Raw genomic sequence first — 19,328 nt, 5'->3', positions numbered from 1 at the left:
GCTGCGGCACCACACAAAGCCACATGCAAGACAGTAAAAACACACACAAAAAAAGAAGAATGACGTTGGAAAGGCCCAGCTTCAGGAGTCAGCTCTGTCTCACAATTTAAATTTTACTGCTTCATTTCAAATGTAGTGTGTGTTTTGAAGACACTATTAACAGGTGCTCCTTTATGAACAGAACAAAAGGATTAGTCTCTGGAGGGTGAGTGGTGTTCACTGGCTTGATTAGGGATAAGGCTAAGCTCTGTAAAATTATGGACTTACGGCGGCACTGCAGGCCAGTGTAGTCTGAGAGGATGACTCAGTTTACAAGAGAAAAATATGCTTTCTGTGACTTTGTTCATCATTGTTTTTTAACATTAACCTTACATTAGCCATATGAACGAAAAATAAAAGTTTCACTTGGTACAAGTTTTCGCATGAAAACACTAAACAAGCTCGAGCTGGCTTATATCATCACACTTTTCACTCATATATTATACACAGACATGGCAGTTGTCTGAGTCAAGTTAAGATCAATACTGGTTGAGCTGCTTCCTCTGCTGTTGCTACCTGGAAGGATATGTGGTCAACATAATTCAGGTAAATTACAGTATTCATTGACTTTTAACTTCCTGTGCATGTTTTCACATGCAAGATGGGTAAGAGCACATCTAAAGAACTTGCATTCCTCGCACTGCTTTTAAAATGTTCATGCAAACTCAGTGCCGCAATTCTCCTGGTATTCAGAGCAGTAAAAGCTATTTTATGAGTCTGTCAGGAAAAGCACATTATGGATGTCTACCAGCATAAAAAAACACTGGCAATGCACACAAGGGTATTTATGTTCATTCAGGAAATATCGTTTTGACATTCATTTTAGGATACATGAAATTGACAGCAATTTGTAGTGTGCTGCTTCTGTAACAGAGTTTGTGGCATACTCAGCCTTGTTTCTTATGTCAATTATGGCAAATACATTGGCAGCTAAGAAGCAGTTTGACACCAGCAAATGGTGGGTTTGAGCCCTTCGGGGATACACTCATGTTTTCTACATGATCCCATCTTTCAAAATAGATCATAGTGAAATCACAGAGCTCGATAGTATGAAAATCAGCACCTCACAAGGTGTCTCCAATTCCTATGTAATCTACCGTCAACTGCAGTGTCTCACATCAAAGCGAGTACTAAAGGTGCATCTTGCCACCATGTTTGATATCACTGCCTGGAAAATAGAAAAATACATGTAGGTGAAAGCCATTCAGATGAGACTAGTGCTTGTGCAGCTGAAGGGTGAATGCACTGGGGAGGCTCCAGCTTCTATGAACTCTGACAGAAAACAACAGTATTAATTCCGTTATCATTAGCTTAACCTCTGTCATTCCATTTATTTTGTTAAACCACAGAGCATGAGAGTGTCTTGATTGAAAGGAACCGACATATGCACACCACTGTTGTCCCACATCATTCAGAGAACAAACCTTTTTAGATCCTTAACTACTATAGTGCTGCTGATTGCACAGGCACCAGCAATTTTCTAACCAACCGCCACCTGAACAATGATGTGTTCAGCCTTCAGGCCCTCCAGCCTTTCAAAGGTGAATCATTTCACAGTTTGGAGCGAGATCTCCATAGCAACTCCTCTTTGAAGGGTTTAGAATCACCATCCAATAATTCTATGATCATCGGGCCTTGCCATTCCCAGTGGTTCTTTTCACAGCGGACAGGCAAGGGGGGCAAGAGGAGGAAGCAGGAAGATTCTACAGTCTATTTCAGGCAATTCATCTTGCAGCCCCATTAGAATTCAAAATATTGCGACCTTCAATCACTGAGCATGTTATCTGGAGCTGTGGCGATCTCCAGTCAAGATGGGTAGACATTTTGCTCTAATCATCCACGATGAGTGGAGGCTGACAAAAACTCTTCATTCTCGCTGAGGCAAAATGCTCATTTAAATGCTGTGACAGCTCCTTGACACTGCAGGCCGGAAGCACACAAAGGGAGGATGATCCTCGCAGCTAAATGATCTAGATTTAGAATTTCAGTATTGGTTAAAACAACAACTGAAATAAACAAAGAACCACAAAAAAGCATGGGGCAGCTTTTTTCCCTGACTAATGTGTAATGCAGCATTACTATTTTTACTCACGCATAACAAGACACGTAGCCGGGACAGTGGCACAATACGGTGTGTTTTTGTTCAGAGTTGGTGTGGGAGGCGAGTCGCTTGCTTTTTATAAAGCACAGAAACAGATAAATATCAGTATGCCCAGATACCTTTAAAAGATTTACATCTCCAGTGGAATGGGCAAGGAAAGTACTTCACTGCCAGAAAGATTGTCATAAAACTAGGCTTCCTATGCTGTAGAAACACCTTAATATTTATATGCTACATGACCAGAGAAAAATGGGCTGTTCAAAAAAACACAAAACGTTGTAATGTTACCGTTCATACACCTTTGTTACAATTAAACCTACAGCTAACATATTTGCTTGGTTGGTAAAAGTAATTAAGTTGAGCTAAGTTATCAACATTCCCTTGTAATGTTACGATAAGCCAGCAGATATAGATAGAGATACGGTGAGGCTAAAATAAAATGTTACATTAAAGGCCAGTTGTTCAGCTGCTGTCTAGCAATACAAAAGTATCTGCTGTGAAACCACCAGACCACAGAGCAGCTTCATTCCTCAGGCTGCGAGATATCTCAATTCATCCTCAGCACTCTGCCATCGAAAAATTATTTAATTTTCAGAATCCAACCCAGTGACAGGCATTAAAAATAGAGAAATATTCAATATTGTCACTGATGTTTGCTTATGTAGGTCATACGGAGCATCCGTATTAAATGGAGACTGTTTTATAACAAGTTAGAAGTTCCTTGTAGTAGGTTTAAGTTGATTAAAGCATTGTTGGCAATAAAAATCGAGAAGAGAACTAGATATGCAATATTACATAAACGAATGATAGGAGATAAGACCATTATTGAAATACACCCAATTACTGAACGTAGCTTTCTGTGATGTTAATTATTTGTTGGGCATAAGAGATCACATGTTACACAATGATGAGCAGATTTAAAACCTAACTTTACCTTTGTAAATGAGGAGTTTAAAATTATGTGTATATTTTCACTCTTTGTTCTCAATTGTGTGACATTTTAGGATTTAGTCTACTTTTGTCATTCTACTTCGGAGAATTTCTCACTTTTAAATAATCAATATGCAAAATATTTTCAGAAAAATAATTCTAAGTGTTGCAATTGGTTGTTAATTTAAACATTTAAGTAACAACGGCTTCAGCAACTGAACGGCTGAGAAATTCACTGATCTGTTGCTTGATCTGTTCATAGTCACACACTGCTGAAGTGACTAGGCTGGGTGAGGTGTTCTGGATGTTTGTCAAGTTTAAGAATTTGCGAGTTGTTGAGTGATAAGGAAGAATTGCTGGAGAGCTGCCATTACTGGCGTCAGTGGGGAGGCAGATTGGCCATAAATCTTCTCGGTCTGAATAGTCAATCCAGTTTGTTCTTAACGCCTGTAGCTAAACAATCAGTTTGATTTGTTCACACTAAGCGATTAGTGGAGTGCGGGTTGAAGTCTGAATGATGCAATAACCAAACACGAATGCATTGTCCAGCCAGACTCAGCAAAGTGGCAGCCAACTAATTTCAGTCACTCTCTATCATCAGAGTCGGATATTCATCAGGTGTTGGTGATTCTGGTGCTGGAGCTTTTCAAACAACAAACATTTTTAGAGGTGAGTGAATAGGACCTGGACATTCAACACTGTTGTTAATTTGTTGATGACTGACATTTTGATCATATTAGCTTCATTACCAAAAAATAAAATAGACTGAAACACACAAAAGATACATTTCAGCCGCTAACAGATGCAGTAGACAAGCACTACAGACGCTTTTTCACATGAATAATAATTGCACATAGGAGTACACCCAAGATTAGTGTCATTAATCCAGTATCTACACCTTCACTGTCAAAAAGGGACCCACTGCACCAGTTTGTCCTCATGGGGAAGAGGCAGTAGTCTGAGGGTGCCAAATCAGGTGCAGAGGGAGGGTTTTGGGGGAGTTCAGGTCAGCATTACTGGATGGCAGCCATCACTACTGTAGGCTGGGCTGGAGCGTTGTCCTGGTGGAAGAACACACCTCTTGCCAGCTTCCCATTGGGAATCTTCATGATTGTCTCTCTTGAGATCAGCATAGTAGGCCCCTGTAGTGTGACTCTTTTCCAGCTAGGTCTCCAGCAGCCCTTTCTTTGCATTCTAGAAAACAGAGACCATCACCTTGGACTTAAGTATCATCCTCTGTTACAAACTGGTAGAGAGATTTCTTAAGATCTCCCTCAAAATTATCATCAGGCCCAGGGAGTTTTGGGGCCCAGGGAGCTGACCTCTTGATCATTTAGAGTTTGATGTGAACAACTGCATGGACATGTCCCTGGGAGATAACCAGCTCTGTGGCAATGTGCCATTGTGTAATTGATCAATCATGTCATGGATCTTCTCAGTGGTCTCCTGTGTGATGGCAGTGACCAGCCTTCTGCCACATTTGACTTCAGGAGCTCACTTCTTCGCTACGCTACAAGAAGTCCTCGCGGCCCTTCTTGGGTGATAAGCTGTCGAGACTGAGGTAGCAATGGCTGAACGTAGACCGAAGTTGTTTTTTTAGTCAGCGCTGACATGCAATTTTATATTACCCAAAGCAGAAATAATGTAACATTAATAATGTCAAAATTTGCATGGTACAAAAGATGCGTAAGTCCTTATCAAAAACTTTTCATGTTATTACCCACGATGATTGATCAGCGTGCAACAAAAGAAATATAACATAAAGATTTATGCCATCAATTTACAATTATTCAATTAATCTGCCATTTTTTTATCAAAACTCAGTTGACTGATCAATAAATCATCCGAAGCCCAAGGTAACTTCTCCTCGTTTTGTCAGTCTAAAACAGTCTAACAGTCTAAGACTCAAAGATAAATACTTTACTATAATGTAAGACTAGGAAAGACAAGCAAATCCTTGAGACATTTGAGAATCTGGAAAAAAAAACCTTAAATAATGAATTGATCCCAAACCAATAGAACAACTGTTTCTAAAAAGGACATAGCAATATGACATCTCTACTGCTCTATAGCTAGAATCTCATCTAGTTGATCAGGTCCAGAGCAGCCACCAGGTTTATTTACAACTACAACAATTATTGCTAAAATGAGCACCACCACTTATAGTGAACTTCTCGTCTTTCTCAGACAGCAGAGGAAGACAAACTTAACTTAACAAGGACTTCAGGTGCTGAAAGCATGAATCTCACAGTGAGATAAGAATATATGCCAAAAATAACCAATACTTTGCAGCTGGCTGCCCACAACCACAGCCAGTCCCTACAGATTAAATGTGCTATACCACAATATCTTAAGGCTAGATTCTTACTGAGTGTCGTGCAACCGTAAATAAGTCTTCATTAGTAGTGAACCAGAGCATTCCTACAGTGATTGGGGGGGGGGCACTGTGCGAGCATTCAAACATCTAATTGCTGGAAACCAAACATCTGGGAATAAGGCCAGGTGAGCTGGCAGAGTTGCTAGCAGGGAACAGAAGAGCAGATGAAGTAGAACATGTCGCTTTCTTGTCTCAGACAGTGAGGATCCAGCTGTGTCTCAGTCACCGCAGAAGCACTGGGAACACTAGGCCTGCAAACCATTTTGTTATGAGACCAGGGAACACCAGCCATTCAGCAAAATAAGCTTTCAGGATATCATCATGCGCCTTAATAGTTTTTGAGGAAGGTATTGTTGAAAGCAGATCCACTGATTACGCAGGCTTTTCAGAGTCATTAGGGGCTGAAAAATATTCATAACATGCACGCTGCCCAGTTTTGAGACCTCAGGACAGAAATCCAGTTACTCCCTGAAAAAAGCAGATGTAAATGTAAGACACTTCATGGTTACCTGTTGGTCTCCAGAGTTTATCATGACTTCCAGCTGTTTCATCTCACTAATACTGAACATCTTGCCGTAGTATCTTTATAAACCCCACTGCTAATTTCCAGACAAAATGAATAAACAAATAAATAAATAAAAACAATCCTGACAAAAAGTGTGGTCCCCACAACCATATAATCAAGCTAAATAAAAGTAGTGGCTTTAACATCACAATCTGCTCGACAGCAGATAGATATAATTACAAAACAAAACCAGCTATGTTTAATGGTTAACTTGTGAAACATACCACATTGTTTCCAAGGACTTTGTGAGAGTGGAAACAATGGCATGCCAGAGCAGAGGGATGTAAACACACACAGAGAAGAAGCTTTCAAGCTCCCCAGCTCCGATTGTGGAGGATGTTTGTATTCTTTATGTGAGCGGAAACAAAAGAGATGGTTTTGGGTGAGGATCTGGCATATACATTTGGCCCTTATCAACAGTGGGTGTTTTAATATTGATGCGTATAAAAATACATATAAGTCACAAAAGTAACAATAACTTATATGTCAATGAGAGTCTTAAAAAGTGGGCAAATCACAACAAAATGAACACATTAGTTCTGGATATTCTGATTACACTGTAATATTAAGTGCGAAACACCTTAAAAGAATAAGTTATTATTTTAAAATTATTTATACTTTTCTTACTGTCAAAACTTTTCTGAAAACCACCTATGAATTTATATTTCTAGCATGTATTGACTGTGTGCAATAGCCATGGGCAATGCAATTTGTTTTGAATCAATTAAACATACACTATCCCATTGCTGTAAACACTCATTGTGCGCCAAATGTGTATTAATTCGCAGCTAAAAAAAAAGTCCTCAACAAATAAGCTATTTGCTCTTATTTGAATAAAGTTTTTTAAAAACTACAGTGATCAGCTGTTTTAGGAAATTATGTCAATTAAATTATTTTTAAAAAGTGCATATTTGCAACCTGTTTTTTAAAGTTTAAACACAGACTAAGACTACCACAGGGTCGGTTTTGGTCTTTCGGTATAAGAAAAGTGAAATGATAAGGTTGGTGTTATTATATGTTTTTCAAACTATCAACAAAAAAGTCTTGAACTCTCACCTTACATGGCTTGTCCACTCTGTAAATCATTACTTAAGTGCATTACAGTGGGTGGTCTCCCAGTTTCACCTCTCACAAACTACACAGAGTCAAAGGCTATTTGAAAACTGTGCTGGAACAGAAGTAATACATTTGTCAGTGATACACAGAGACAACTTAGGAAACAATATAGGAAAATGGCCTTAATCTTAAACCTTTCTATTTGGTTGTTCCATGCCTGCCACTACTGACTCTCTAATCAGCGCTCCTTTCACACAGTGGGAAAGTCAATAACAGCATACAATCAGTAAACAAATCCAGCTATTTCTAAAAGGCCATCTGCATTCATTTCAGTTGCTGTAATTTGAATTATTCTAGCGTGTAACACTTAAATTGTGTAAGACAAAGAACATGTCAGAGACACAGAGGAACTTCAGACAAAAGAAGACCTGGAAAGTGAAACCTGATTCAAGGAGGGACAGACTGGGAACAATTTGCTTAGATAGTCACATCTGAACAGCCACAGAATCTCAAATTGTTCCAGGTATACATTTTTTTTTTCATATCATCAGCTGTGGCAAGCAGCGGCAAAGATATATATCTCTTCATTATATCTTGTCATTATAATCATTGTTGGAAACATTAGAAATAAGCAGGGTTAAAAAACAAAAGAGGAAAAAAGAAACCATCTTTCTGATAATATATTTATTAATAACATACTTACCTTTACTGTAGCCAAACTTAATCAAAAGTGGCAACAGGAGTCATATTCTTCTTCTTCTGTGATGTTTCCAAACCTCAGAATATGCTACTGATGTTGTGAAATATAAATTAACTAAACCAGGCACACACCCTTTCACTTTCCACTTCTGTGATTCCTATTTAGGGAGTCTCCCAGGAGGAATGTGAGGTTTGGTCAGGCTTCATCAATTTTGACTGTTGACTGTTGATCTTGGCACCCATTGCACAAAATGCCGTACTAGCAGAAACTATAATATAGCTAGAGCCTTTTCTTTCAAAAAGCCGGCGCCTGAGCTATTTAGTATGACCAAATGCTGCCAGTGTGACTGCTTTGGCTAAAGTGTAAAATACATAAGAAACAACTGCACATTTGAGCTTAATGCTTTGTTGATGATCTGAAACCGTGCCAGGGAGAGCAACACTCAACCTGTGACTCACGTGTCATGTGGAAGATGCCGTCACAGGCGCTGATATGAGACAGGAAGGCATTTCCCAGGCCCTGGCCAGAGTGAGCACCTTTCACCAGGCCAGCGATGTCAACGACATTAAGGAATGCTGGGACTTTGCTGCAACCCAGGAAGTAAAAGGCAAAAAAAGGTCACTCATTTAAGACTTTAAAGATGATCATTATTATTATATATATAGAGAGAGAGATAGATATAGATATAGATATATACACATATGAATAACCATTTATTCATTTTTCAGATAGGTCCTGATTACACTACATTTGACTAGATTGTATGGTGTTTTGAACAGATTGCCCCTAAATATCGGTATGAAGTGGTGGACAAAATAACAGATATTGTAATACAAAACTGCCTTAAACTATAGCCTCAAAAGATGCCATAAAGTTTATTTAACAGAATAAAAGAACTAAAGAAGTCATAACACTAAGTGGACAGTCTACAAGACATTTTATTATATACTTTAGTAGTAATAGTATACATTTGTTGGGGACTATTTTCAGCTGTACATAAAACACATCTAATGCACGAGATTTAACAGGACAGTTGCAGTGCTCATTTTCACTCATTTCATAGTAATTAGTGGCACTCATGTATGTGTTTTGGATCAATACCTGAGGACTTGGCACAGAGGAATAAGTTATCTTACAGGAAATACTTTTTGGCATGATCAGCTCAATGTTGGTTTTCATTTTTTCATGGGTTTTCTTTTAGAATAAGAATTACAAAGAATATATCGACCTTAGGAGAAGGTGGAGTAGGCGTGTAGGTAGTGCAGAGCTGTAAAATTGTGTTTCCTTGTGCAAATTGTTTTAATTTTCACAGTTACCGGTGTATTTGTTTATAGCATTGTAATCTCTTTCTTTGTGTTCAAGTTACAGTATAGAACATACTGTATACAACAAAAGTAGGAGAGAAGTGAATACTATCTATGGAAGGCATCCCAGTGAGATTCATATACTGCGCTTTGAAAAGCAGGAGCTCAGCTCTTGTGACTAAAATTCATACACTGAAATGTTCTGAGCTATTCGACATATCAATTCTCGTCATTCAGAAAGGGATATGTCACTGGTAATTTGTCAGTATAGCACAGCAAATCTGAATTCAACCTGCTGTAACAGCCTCTGCAAATGTGTATGATAACCAGGTGTTGGAGGTTCAGATGCTTCAGCTTTTTCCTTAACAGAAAACCTTGCAGCAGTTGAGCAGCAATCATACATCATACAGAACTGGCAGCTACATATCAACAACATTGTAGTATGTTTTCTCATACCAACAGCAAGAAGACCATCAGAATCTACAGATGTGAAGTGTGAATAATAGGTGAACGATGTGACCCCATACCTGGCAGGTTTGTGGAATTGGCAGAGGAAATCATAGCGTTCATCTGGAATGGGCACTCTGCTTTCATTTGGGTCAATGGTGCAGAAGGGGAAATTTTCAGCCGCAGCCTGACTCTTTGTCAGCACGTTGAAAAAGGTTGACTTCCTGAAAATAAAAACAGCTGTGAGGCCAATCCATCTAAAAGTGCTGGTGCGCAGAGCCCGACGGTTTGATCATATGGTCCCGAAACGCTTCAGTAAATTATGCAAGATCTGCCTTTTTTTTTTTTTTTACTGCAAAGAAAGGGAAAAAAGTTATTCTAAAAGACTGAATATTTGAGTACTCTAATCAAAAATACTGTGCCCAATTACAAGGTCAGATAATCCCATAATAGATCAATTGTACATGGAGTCGAGGGGCAAATTACATTTTCTGATAGATCTCAGCTGAACGGGATCAGTCAAACACTGCCCCATGTTGTGATCAGTGAGAGATTTATTTTCTATGGCACAAGCAGCTCAAGTGTGCTTCAAAATCTACAGACAATGGCAAGTGTCTAAGAGTAATAATGGCATGGCAGTTAACCATAATCCAGGACTTTCGGTCTTTATCCCCTCACTTGGTGCTTCACATTGAAATGATTGTTTGCTAAGTCCTATAGGCATAAAATTGGTCAAGATTGCTAAAGAGCAGGCACTAATTCTTAATATAAAGGTGGACTGTTTCTCCAACATACTTGAAGGGTATTCTTGGGTCACCTTGGGGGGAAAAGAAAGAAAGTCAACAGCAATATAACCATCATCAGGTGAAAAAAATGTTCTTAATATGAATAATTATAGGGCAAATCAGTAACTAAAATACAAATTAGAGTGTAGTACGCTGGTCAGTAATGAGGAAAGTGATGTTGTGATGTGATTTGAGATGAGCTGTATTGAGCTGAGCCAGACTTCTGTGTGATTTTTGACTTGTGGGTAGTGAAACCTCCTTCTGATAGGAAGGTCAGACATATACGAAACATGTGCTGTGAAATCAAATCTCAAAACATTTCTCAATAAAAAAATCCAGGTGATCAATGTCTGTCCGCTGATTGAAAGTTACAAACAAAACTTAATTTCATTTCCAACTTAAGTTACTGCAAGATTTACAATCATCAATTACGTAATTGTTACATCTTCTGACTGTTAACGTTAAAGCAGACTTGTAGGATAAAGAGGTTTCTAACATCTGACTGATGATTTTTATTCTTAGCAAACGTTTGATAATACTTATATAAGGAATATATTATTCATCATTCAAACAGGTGAAGGGTCCTTTGGTGGGTGTTGATTTCTCCTTCTTGCTATTCAATGTCTGTTCGACCCATATGTCCTGGAACAAGCAGCACTGTGTCTTGGCCAAAAAACAATATATAACGGTGAGTTACTCTTAATTAATGCTGGGTGATCACCACAAAACAATGTATTAAGGTTCCAGTTATGGATGGTAGTCAGTATTGAAAGAAATCAAAATCTGTCTGACCTTCTTTAGTAAGGGTTAAAGAAAGGGTTTTCTTTTGGTAAATTAAAAGTATAAGTTGTACAGGTTGCTGTGCAGAGTTGAGAAAATGTTTATTTAAATATGTGTCTATTCATATATTTATTTGATTCGTTGCTTAGTATTTACTAACACTACATTTAACTAAAGAGTCAGTGCACACACAATTGAATGAATGCATGATTTTGCAAATAAAAAGTTTAAATCAGAATATTGTCTTATTTTCTAATATCTTTTGTGTGAATGGCTCATTAATCTTAATCACCTTGGTTATCATCCTGCTATTCAGTTTAGCAATTGGGTTGTTGGGACCTTTAAGTGAATTGAAGTTTATAAGATACAAAAAGTAATTATCTAGACATTAACTGTTCATGCTGGCTTCTTAATTTATATCTGCTACATATACACAGAGAGGTGACGAGCCTGTTTCATGAGTCAGACTGAGCTGATGCACTAGGCATTGTTAAATTCATTTCAGTCTAAGATGTCTGGAGGAGAGTTTTAAGAATGACTTGAGCCACTTAGGCCATACATTGTGCACTGTACAGAATGTCCCAGTAAGGGGTTAAATGGACAAGACTAAACTTTTTCTTGCCTTTGCCCAAAAAAATTGTAATCTATGCCCACCTAACAGCAGGCTGGCAACTGAGCATGGTTCATTCATGAAGAAACCATGGGAGGGTTGACAAGTTGTGCTTTGACACAGATGTGGTGTGGCAGGCCACAACCTCAATAAGTTCTACTTCTTACAGCGGGAAGAAATTGTGGTGTTCACTAGAGTAAGAAAAGAAAACAATCTAGCAAAGCATATAAAAACATTATAAGTGAAGAAGCACACACACTTTCAAGGAACTGATTCTCTCCAGCATCTAAATACATACTTAAAAGAGTCCTTAGCCCCTTAACTAGTATACACTTAAACTAAAATAATATCTGGCTTCTAGTGCAGTGATTCAGTAGCTGGATAACGTCTCAGCATAACAGGCCTTTCTGTCCTTTGAAAACCTGCAGTTTTCAGGTCTTACAAAACATTCTAGGTTACTTAAAAACAACAGTTTTGCTGAAAATAAATGTTTTAAGGAGGTACACAAATATGAGAACATGTCAGCTGAGCAGAAGATAACAGGTTCAGATCACTGAGGCTTAAAGGTCATGCAAGGTTTGCCCTGTGATTACACACCATGAAGGTCTTGGTAAGACAAGGTGGATTTGTCTGACCAGGTTTGACATCCAGACACACACTGAGGCCATGTCGCACAGATTCTTCTCAAGTTGTCCACCTCAAAATCTTGTGTCCTATTGTGTGTACATGAAGCCTTAGGCAAGTTAGAAACAAAACATAAACTGCAGGCCCTGACAACTTTGAACTGTTCTTCCAAAAAAGTACTGCAGATTGTGGTTCGGGGGGGTGAGGGGGGGGGGCGTCTCTAAGTTATCTGTTCAAGCCAGGATCCTCGACCAGCTGGTAAATGAACAGTTGAAGAACTTTTCATGTAAAAATGACGTTCTTTCCAAGTAACAGCCTGAAGCAATATAGCAATATGACTACAATGATGAAGATGGTGGATGATATCATTGGAATTGCTGGATTAGAAGCAGAGTTGTGTAGCTGTACTTAATGACCTGAGCTTTTGATACTGTTGACCATCTTATTCTAAAATAGAGCTTGCCTAGAATCACACCTGGCAGTAGGATGATTGTTAACTCCCTGAAAGGTCTCAGTGTGTTCTAAATGGTTAAACATGGATAATGGTATACCTCAGGGCCTCTTTTTGGTTTGGTTTTGTAAATTCACAATCATTTTGAATTTGATATCTGCAACACATTGCATCTGGGAACATGTTTACCAGTGAATTACATCATCTTTTCCTTTAAGTAGGCCTTTTGAAACTGAGGACAGTTGAATTTTTGAAATTGAAATTCTTTCTCATTCTTGCTAGTTATATGATTTCAGTTGCTCAACAGTTTGGGATCTCCACTGTTGTACTTTGCACTTCACAATGTACCTCACATTTTCAGTGGGAGGTCTGGGCTGCAGCCAGGCCAACCTAGTAACTACACCTTGTTACTTTGAAGCCATGTGGTGACACTTGCAGGATGTGGTTTGACATTGTCTTGCTGGAATAAGCAGGGATGTACCTGAAAGAGGTCATCTAGATGGCAGCATATGTTGATCCTGCATGCACTTGTCAGCAGTAATGGTGCCTTCACCAATTTGCAAGTTACAAATGCCATTTGCACTAAAATATCCTGATCAGAGGTGTTGGTGAGGTAAGGCCCAGAGAAGTCTGTGATGTTCCAGGATGTTGTTGCACGGTAGAGTCTTGACCAGGACACACTGAATTTAAAGACAATGGTTCTCTGAAGTGTTTCTGAATCCATGCAGGATTATCCTTTTAATGCAGTAATCTGAGAGGTTTTAAATTACATGCATTCAATGTTGGCTTTTGTCCTTTCTCCTTAGATGAAGAGTTATCTCTATATTCTCTGAATCATTTGACGATATTGTAGATTTTAAATGGTGAACTCCTTGTGACTGTACATTGAAAAATGTTGTTCTTAAACTGTTGAACCATTTACCCACACAGTTTTTCGTGAAGTGGTAGGCTTCGCTCCGTCCTTGCTTGTGAGTGACTGAGCCTTTTGAGGATGCCTCTTTTACCTAATCATGATACTATAACCGGGCGGCACGGTGGTGCAGTGGTTAGCACTGTCGCCTCATAGCAAGAGGGTTCCAGGTTCGAATCCCGGTCTGGGCCCTTCTATGTGGAGTTCTCTGCATGTTCTCCCTGTGCCTGCGTGGGTTTTCTCCGGGTACTCCGGCTTCCTCCCACAATACCAAAAACATGCACATTAAGTTAATTGGCTACTCTACATTGCCCCTAGGTGTGAGTGTGAGAGTGTGTGGTTGTCTTTGTGTGTTGGCCCTGCGATTGACTGGCGACCAGTCCAGGGTGTACCTCGCCTCTCGCCCGTAGTCAGCTGGGATAGGCTCCAGCTCCCCCGCGACCCTGACGGATAAGCGGTATAGAAAATGGATGGATGGATGATACTATAACCTGTTACCAATGAACCTGTTTACCTGGGTAATGTTCATGGTTTGTTTTTTTTTTTTCTTTCATTCCACAACTTTCCCAGTCTTTTGTGGCCCCTGTCACAGCTTTTTTGAAACATGTTGCGGGCATCAAGTTCAGAATGAATGTGTAATTACAGAAAATAATAAAATTTATCAGTTTGAATATTAAATGTGTTTTTACTTCAGTATAGGATGAAAAGGATTTGAAAAATAATTTTGTTCTTTTTTTTAACGTTTACAACATGATTAAAACAACTATGGGCAAATAGTCACATAAAGTAATAGTGTTTGAGTGACACATTGTGAAATGTGCAAGTGAATTTCATTAATTTTCCTCACAAATGTATTGTAGCTTATGCAATAGTGGTGGCTGAGCGATAAACACTGAAAGTCCTGTGTTTGTGAGCTCATTTTTGGGATGAGGGTTACCTCTGGATTGCCTCCAGCACTTCAAAGACATGCAGGTTAGTCAAACCGGAGGCTAAACTGCCCAAGATACAAATGTGATCTATGATTGTGAGTAACTATACAGCATGTGTTTTCCCTGTTTTTGACTGAAGAGCTGCCTGGGATGTACCCTGACCTTTGACCTATACATGTCATAATGAGCGATAAGTGGGTATTTAAAACAAACGGACAGCAGGCTTTGTTATGCCTTTTCATTCGTTAAACATTTTACTCTGCATTCACAGTAGAGTGGCAGGATCATTTTTTGTTTGCTTTAATAGTTTTATTCAGTTGTGGGTGGGTCCTGACATTCTCATCAATAAGATGTCACTAAGAGTTATTATTATCAAATATGTTCTCTAATTGAAGACAGACTTCTAATAAAACCCACATTTTTAAATTAAAGGATTATTATACACAGTCATAGTATATATCAGAAAATAATCCAAACTAACTAACTTAGCTATGTCTTTAGATGTACTGCAGCTTTTTTGCCAGCAATGTGCAATTATGACACATAAAAATAAGCAATGCTGGAAGCATTTCGCAACAGGTTGAGCCTCTCACACTTTTATTTAGACAAAGAGAAACATGGGGATGAAAAGCTCTTGTGGGATTTGATCCGTGGCTAGTGGGGGCACACGTGGCTCCAGACACTTAACACCCTCATGAACACTCCTCAGGTTGTTAAGAAACACTCAAGCATTTTTCATAAATGCTCATCTAAGGAGCAGGATTGTTTTTGTTTTGCCTGCTGGCTAAAATCTTGTACATTATGCTACATGTCATTTTGCATTTTTCAGTATAAAATGTGATGTGCACAAAGTTCCTTTTGGACAAACTTGAACTGCTTAAACTAAAAATGTAACTAAAGTCTAAAGTTGTCTGTACGTCTAAATTCAGATCTTGTACTTCTTCTCCTTGGACATGCATTCTGCACCCTGTTTACATCCTGCCTTGCATGCAGTTGTATTTATGGTATCGTGGAAGGCAGACATGTTTCGCATGTGGCAACACATGTTGGTGGCTGCAGTATGAATAGTGAGAAAGCGACACTGTCTTTTTAAGTAAAAAACCTTTTACTTACCCAACATTGGGCAGGCCAACAATTCCTATTTTCAGTGAAGTGCCAAACCTTCCAATAATAGGTGGCGGCTTTGGTGCATCATCTCCCTTTCCCTGATAAAGACAATGTGGAAATAGCTGCAGTCAGAACGAGCACTTGCCATTACATAATCTACAATACATGGCAATTGCTGAATGGAACTATTCCTCATGAAGTGAACCTTCTTTGGAGCCATTTCCCACGGTTACGTTTTTACTGACTTCCACAACAGCTCACAAACTCAGAGAAAAAAAAAACAAAACACATTCATTGACAGAAAATGGGCTAAGTCCTCAAATGAAACCAGTCGACTGCACTTGGACTGGCTCGCTCTCCACGCTCAAAATAGAACATGCAGCCCTCAGAAATGAAAGTTGACACTGTAAGCTGGCAAGCTGACCTATACTTCCAAATTTGGCTGTCAATATCATCGATGCAGGTTGATGAGCCGCTGTAAGATCGGTCTTACACGGAACTGTTAGTTGAAATGTGTGTATTGAAAGCGTAGTTAATCTTTAGCAGAGGCTTGACTGTGTTGTCAGCAGCTGCCTGCTTTCTATTAACATTTGACAGTCGTCTAACTGAAGACATCCGTGAGTTGAGTCTCTATAGTGACAGGTCCAAGCAATTTCCCCTTTTCCCCTTGTTTTATAGCTTATTTACTTCCTGCGACATTAAATTCTTGTTGTCAAGCAGTTTATTTCACAGTGCACTTAAATGCATATCAATTCTATTTCCTCGCTGTGATCTCTGTTTACCTGGCAGCAAAATGAACGATGACCTGGCAACCTTAAAGTGCAAGCAATAAAACAAACTAACTGGAAGCGGCATACGAGACGCGGGCGTTTTTATTTGAAGTCATGACTAAGAAAATAAAAAAAGAATAAATATTGTTTATGTCATCATATTTGCATTTTTACAAGGGAACAAAATAAATGTCATAACCCAAAAATATCTGAAAGAAAGGAAAAGATGTTCAAAGTAAAAGCATCTCGAGAACCCTCATACTTATGTCCATTTCTCCTATTTAATGACCCTCCCCTGGATCTACTATGATTTAACTGTAATCGCCAGACCACAATGTGCAGCTCCATCACCAGAGAAATAAAGTATAACACCCTAGCACTCAGAGTTTCCTCCAGCCCCCTTTGAGAGAAACAGGTGTAGCCACACGAGCACACAAAATTACAACAATTAGTTAAATGTCCTCAAATAAACTTCCCTCAGCAGAAATACAAATTAAAGCACACAGGGGCACAACCAAAAACCATCGCCCAATCCAGCAGCCTGTCTGCTTTAACATGCAGAAAATGAGGCTCTAATAATCTGGATTTGAGGCAAGTGAGGCTGCCTTTGTAGAAAGAATTTAAATGAATAGGTTTGAATTAATCATTTATCTTTTGTTGATGGATGCACCCCCACTTAGGCTCATCACAATAGACGCAGAGCGTTTTGTTCGACCAAATAAATCATTCCCATTGTTTAAGGTACATTGATCAATCTAATGGCTTGTAATAGGGTCCTAATTGCCACAGAGAAGTGCACCCGAATGGAGTTCAGAATTACAGATTCAACTCAAAATTCTCACTTGAATGACAAGGCAAGATCATGTTCTCCTCTTTTGTCCCAAGTGAACATCAGCTGAAAATTCACCTACATTATGATTAGCATGACAAATAAATTTCCTCATAAATTAAGATTCCTTATGTATATATACACATATATATTCATACATATATCATTATTGCAGTCTGCGCAGGCACCCTACTCCTTATTAAGATATAATAAATAATCATGTTCACAAGAATTAACACTGGAACACAAAGACAGAGGAATTATATCTATCCATTATTAATGGCGAATAAAACTAGCGAAATTTTATTGTAAAAAACAATTGTGAACTTAATTAAAGGCTACATCTATTGTCTGGTTTTTCTTATGAGTAGAAAGAAATGTCCTCACTCTCTACGTTCATTTTCATTTAACGCTCGAATTAATTTGACTTCTATAGTGACAATCAACTTTGTTTATGCAGAATAGAAATTTAATACTGTTAACAGCACTCTGCCAAATTGTCATGATTGCAAAAATGATTCCATTTTCTTGGCAGCTCTCAGTATTTGATGAGACTGATTTTTTTTTTTTTTTTATTCATGCTTGCAAAGGTGGGGTTTTTAAAGCAAAAAGAGTATTTGAACAAATTGCGCCTGTGTTGACTGGCAGCATTCACACTCTATAATGGAGCATTATTTGCCCATTTTGAATACTGTAATGCACATCTTTCGGTCAAGCCTTTATCTGGAAAATTGCTTTAACTTTTAAAAGGGATGATGATTCACGTCAGTGCAGGTCAATTTTACATTGTGCCATTATCCCTGGGCGTTTTAACAAGCTGTGGACTGTGCTGGCTTACTGAATTGTGATATTAAAAAGAAAAATAAAATAAGAATCGCGAGTTCGGGAGAATTGTTGAATCACGGCATCGTTTTAATTGTCCGCGAGTTAATCAAATGAGTGATTATTAGGCTGGCATTACATTTTATTTCAGCGCTACAAGGCAGGCGTCGTGCCTCCTGTGAAGTCGTTTTAATGGAGATGACTGGCGGCCTTGCAGCAGGCATCCCGCCGCGGATGCTGAAACTTTTTTTCCGCCTATAAAATACTTTTTTTAAAGCACATCTACTACACCCGCTGATAAAGCAAGCTGTCAGTTTTAATTAACCCCTCACCTGCACTACCCTAACAAGTAAGCGGGGGAGGGGGGCGTAAGACACGGCCGCGCGCGAACACAACCGCACGCACGAGCGCGGACGCGCGTAGATTTGGGCTGCAGGTAAACAAACTGTAGGTTAGCTGATCGATTATGAGTCCTTCAGAGTTTTTGTTTTCATGTGTTCAGAAACAACTCTTTTTTTTGTTTTTTTGTTTGTTTTGTTTTTAATTAAGACTCATTTAAAATCTAACCGCGGTTGGAAAAGTGTTTCCGGACTTCTTCACTAAACTTAATCCATTTGCGTTTTTACCAATATGGACAACAAGACTTTAAAAAAATTTGAATATAAAGCACATATAACAACAGTTGTTTCCCTCCGTGCGTAACTGTGCCTGACACAGCAGCAGCAGCAGCAGCAGGCGCTGGCTAATAGCCACACAGTTCTGATAAAGCCATCAGCATCTCTCACATTGTTCAAGATACTATGTGCTTAAATAGCAACTATTTCTCAATGACGTGTTGCGCATGGTCTGGATAGTGAAAATCGGAAGGGAAACCTGGAAGTACACAGTGTCACCTCAATCCACAAACGCTTTAAAATGACTGAAAAGCTTACCTCTCGAAGAACTGTCGTGTGAGCTCAATTCTGCAATGAAAGGAGACATTGAGCCTCCGCGTGAGGATACATAAAAATAACTGTATGCATTTAAAAAAAAACAACAACAACATACCAAATCGTGTCTTGTATGACAGTCTGAGCAGAGGCTGCACAACAGATGATTGACGGCGGGGTTTTTGGTGTTTCTGTCTGCGGTCGGGTCTCTCATTGGCTGACTTCCTCCCCAGCCATGAACGCAGCTATTAGATTGGCTGTGC

General features: G+C 39.0%; 1 protein-coding gene across 4 annotated transcripts in view; it reads right to left on the bottom strand.

The window, feature by feature from the left end:
- The window catches only part of LOC124067019 (obg-like ATPase 1), a 46,229-nt gene extending 26,910 nt beyond the window's left edge, over nucleotides 1-19,319 (bottom strand). The window contains exons 1-6 of one of the 4 annotated variants that reach the window (XM_046404004.1): nucleotides 19,184-19,319; nucleotides 19,069-19,098; nucleotides 15,722-15,813; nucleotides 12,292-12,427; nucleotides 9,600-9,743; nucleotides 8,227-8,354 (exon numbers count right to left, since the gene is read on the bottom strand). In XM_046404004.1, coding sequence (XP_046259960.1) covers nucleotides 8,227-8,354; nucleotides 9,600-9,743; nucleotides 12,292-12,362 — 343 coding nt within the window. In that variant the 5' untranslated portion in view covers nucleotides 12,363-12,427; nucleotides 15,722-15,813; nucleotides 19,069-19,098; nucleotides 19,184-19,319. Of the gene's footprint in view, nucleotides 1-8,226; nucleotides 8,355-9,599; nucleotides 9,744-12,291; nucleotides 12,428-15,721; nucleotides 15,814-15,920; nucleotides 16,471-19,068 lie in introns of those variants that run through there. The other 3 variants (XM_046404005.1, XM_046404006.1, XM_046404003.1) reach the window with 3 other exon arrangements.
- Nucleotides 19,320-19,328: the final 9 nt, after the last annotated feature.

This window comes from Scatophagus argus, chromosome 11 (assembly GCF_020382885.2).
Source record: "Scatophagus argus isolate fScaArg1 chromosome 11, fScaArg1.pri, whole genome shotgun sequence".
NCBI lineage: Eukaryota > Metazoa > Chordata > Actinopteri > Scatophagidae > Scatophagus > Scatophagus argus.
Note: the sequence above shows the minus strand (reverse complement) of the source record. Positions and strands in the feature narration are given on the sequence as shown.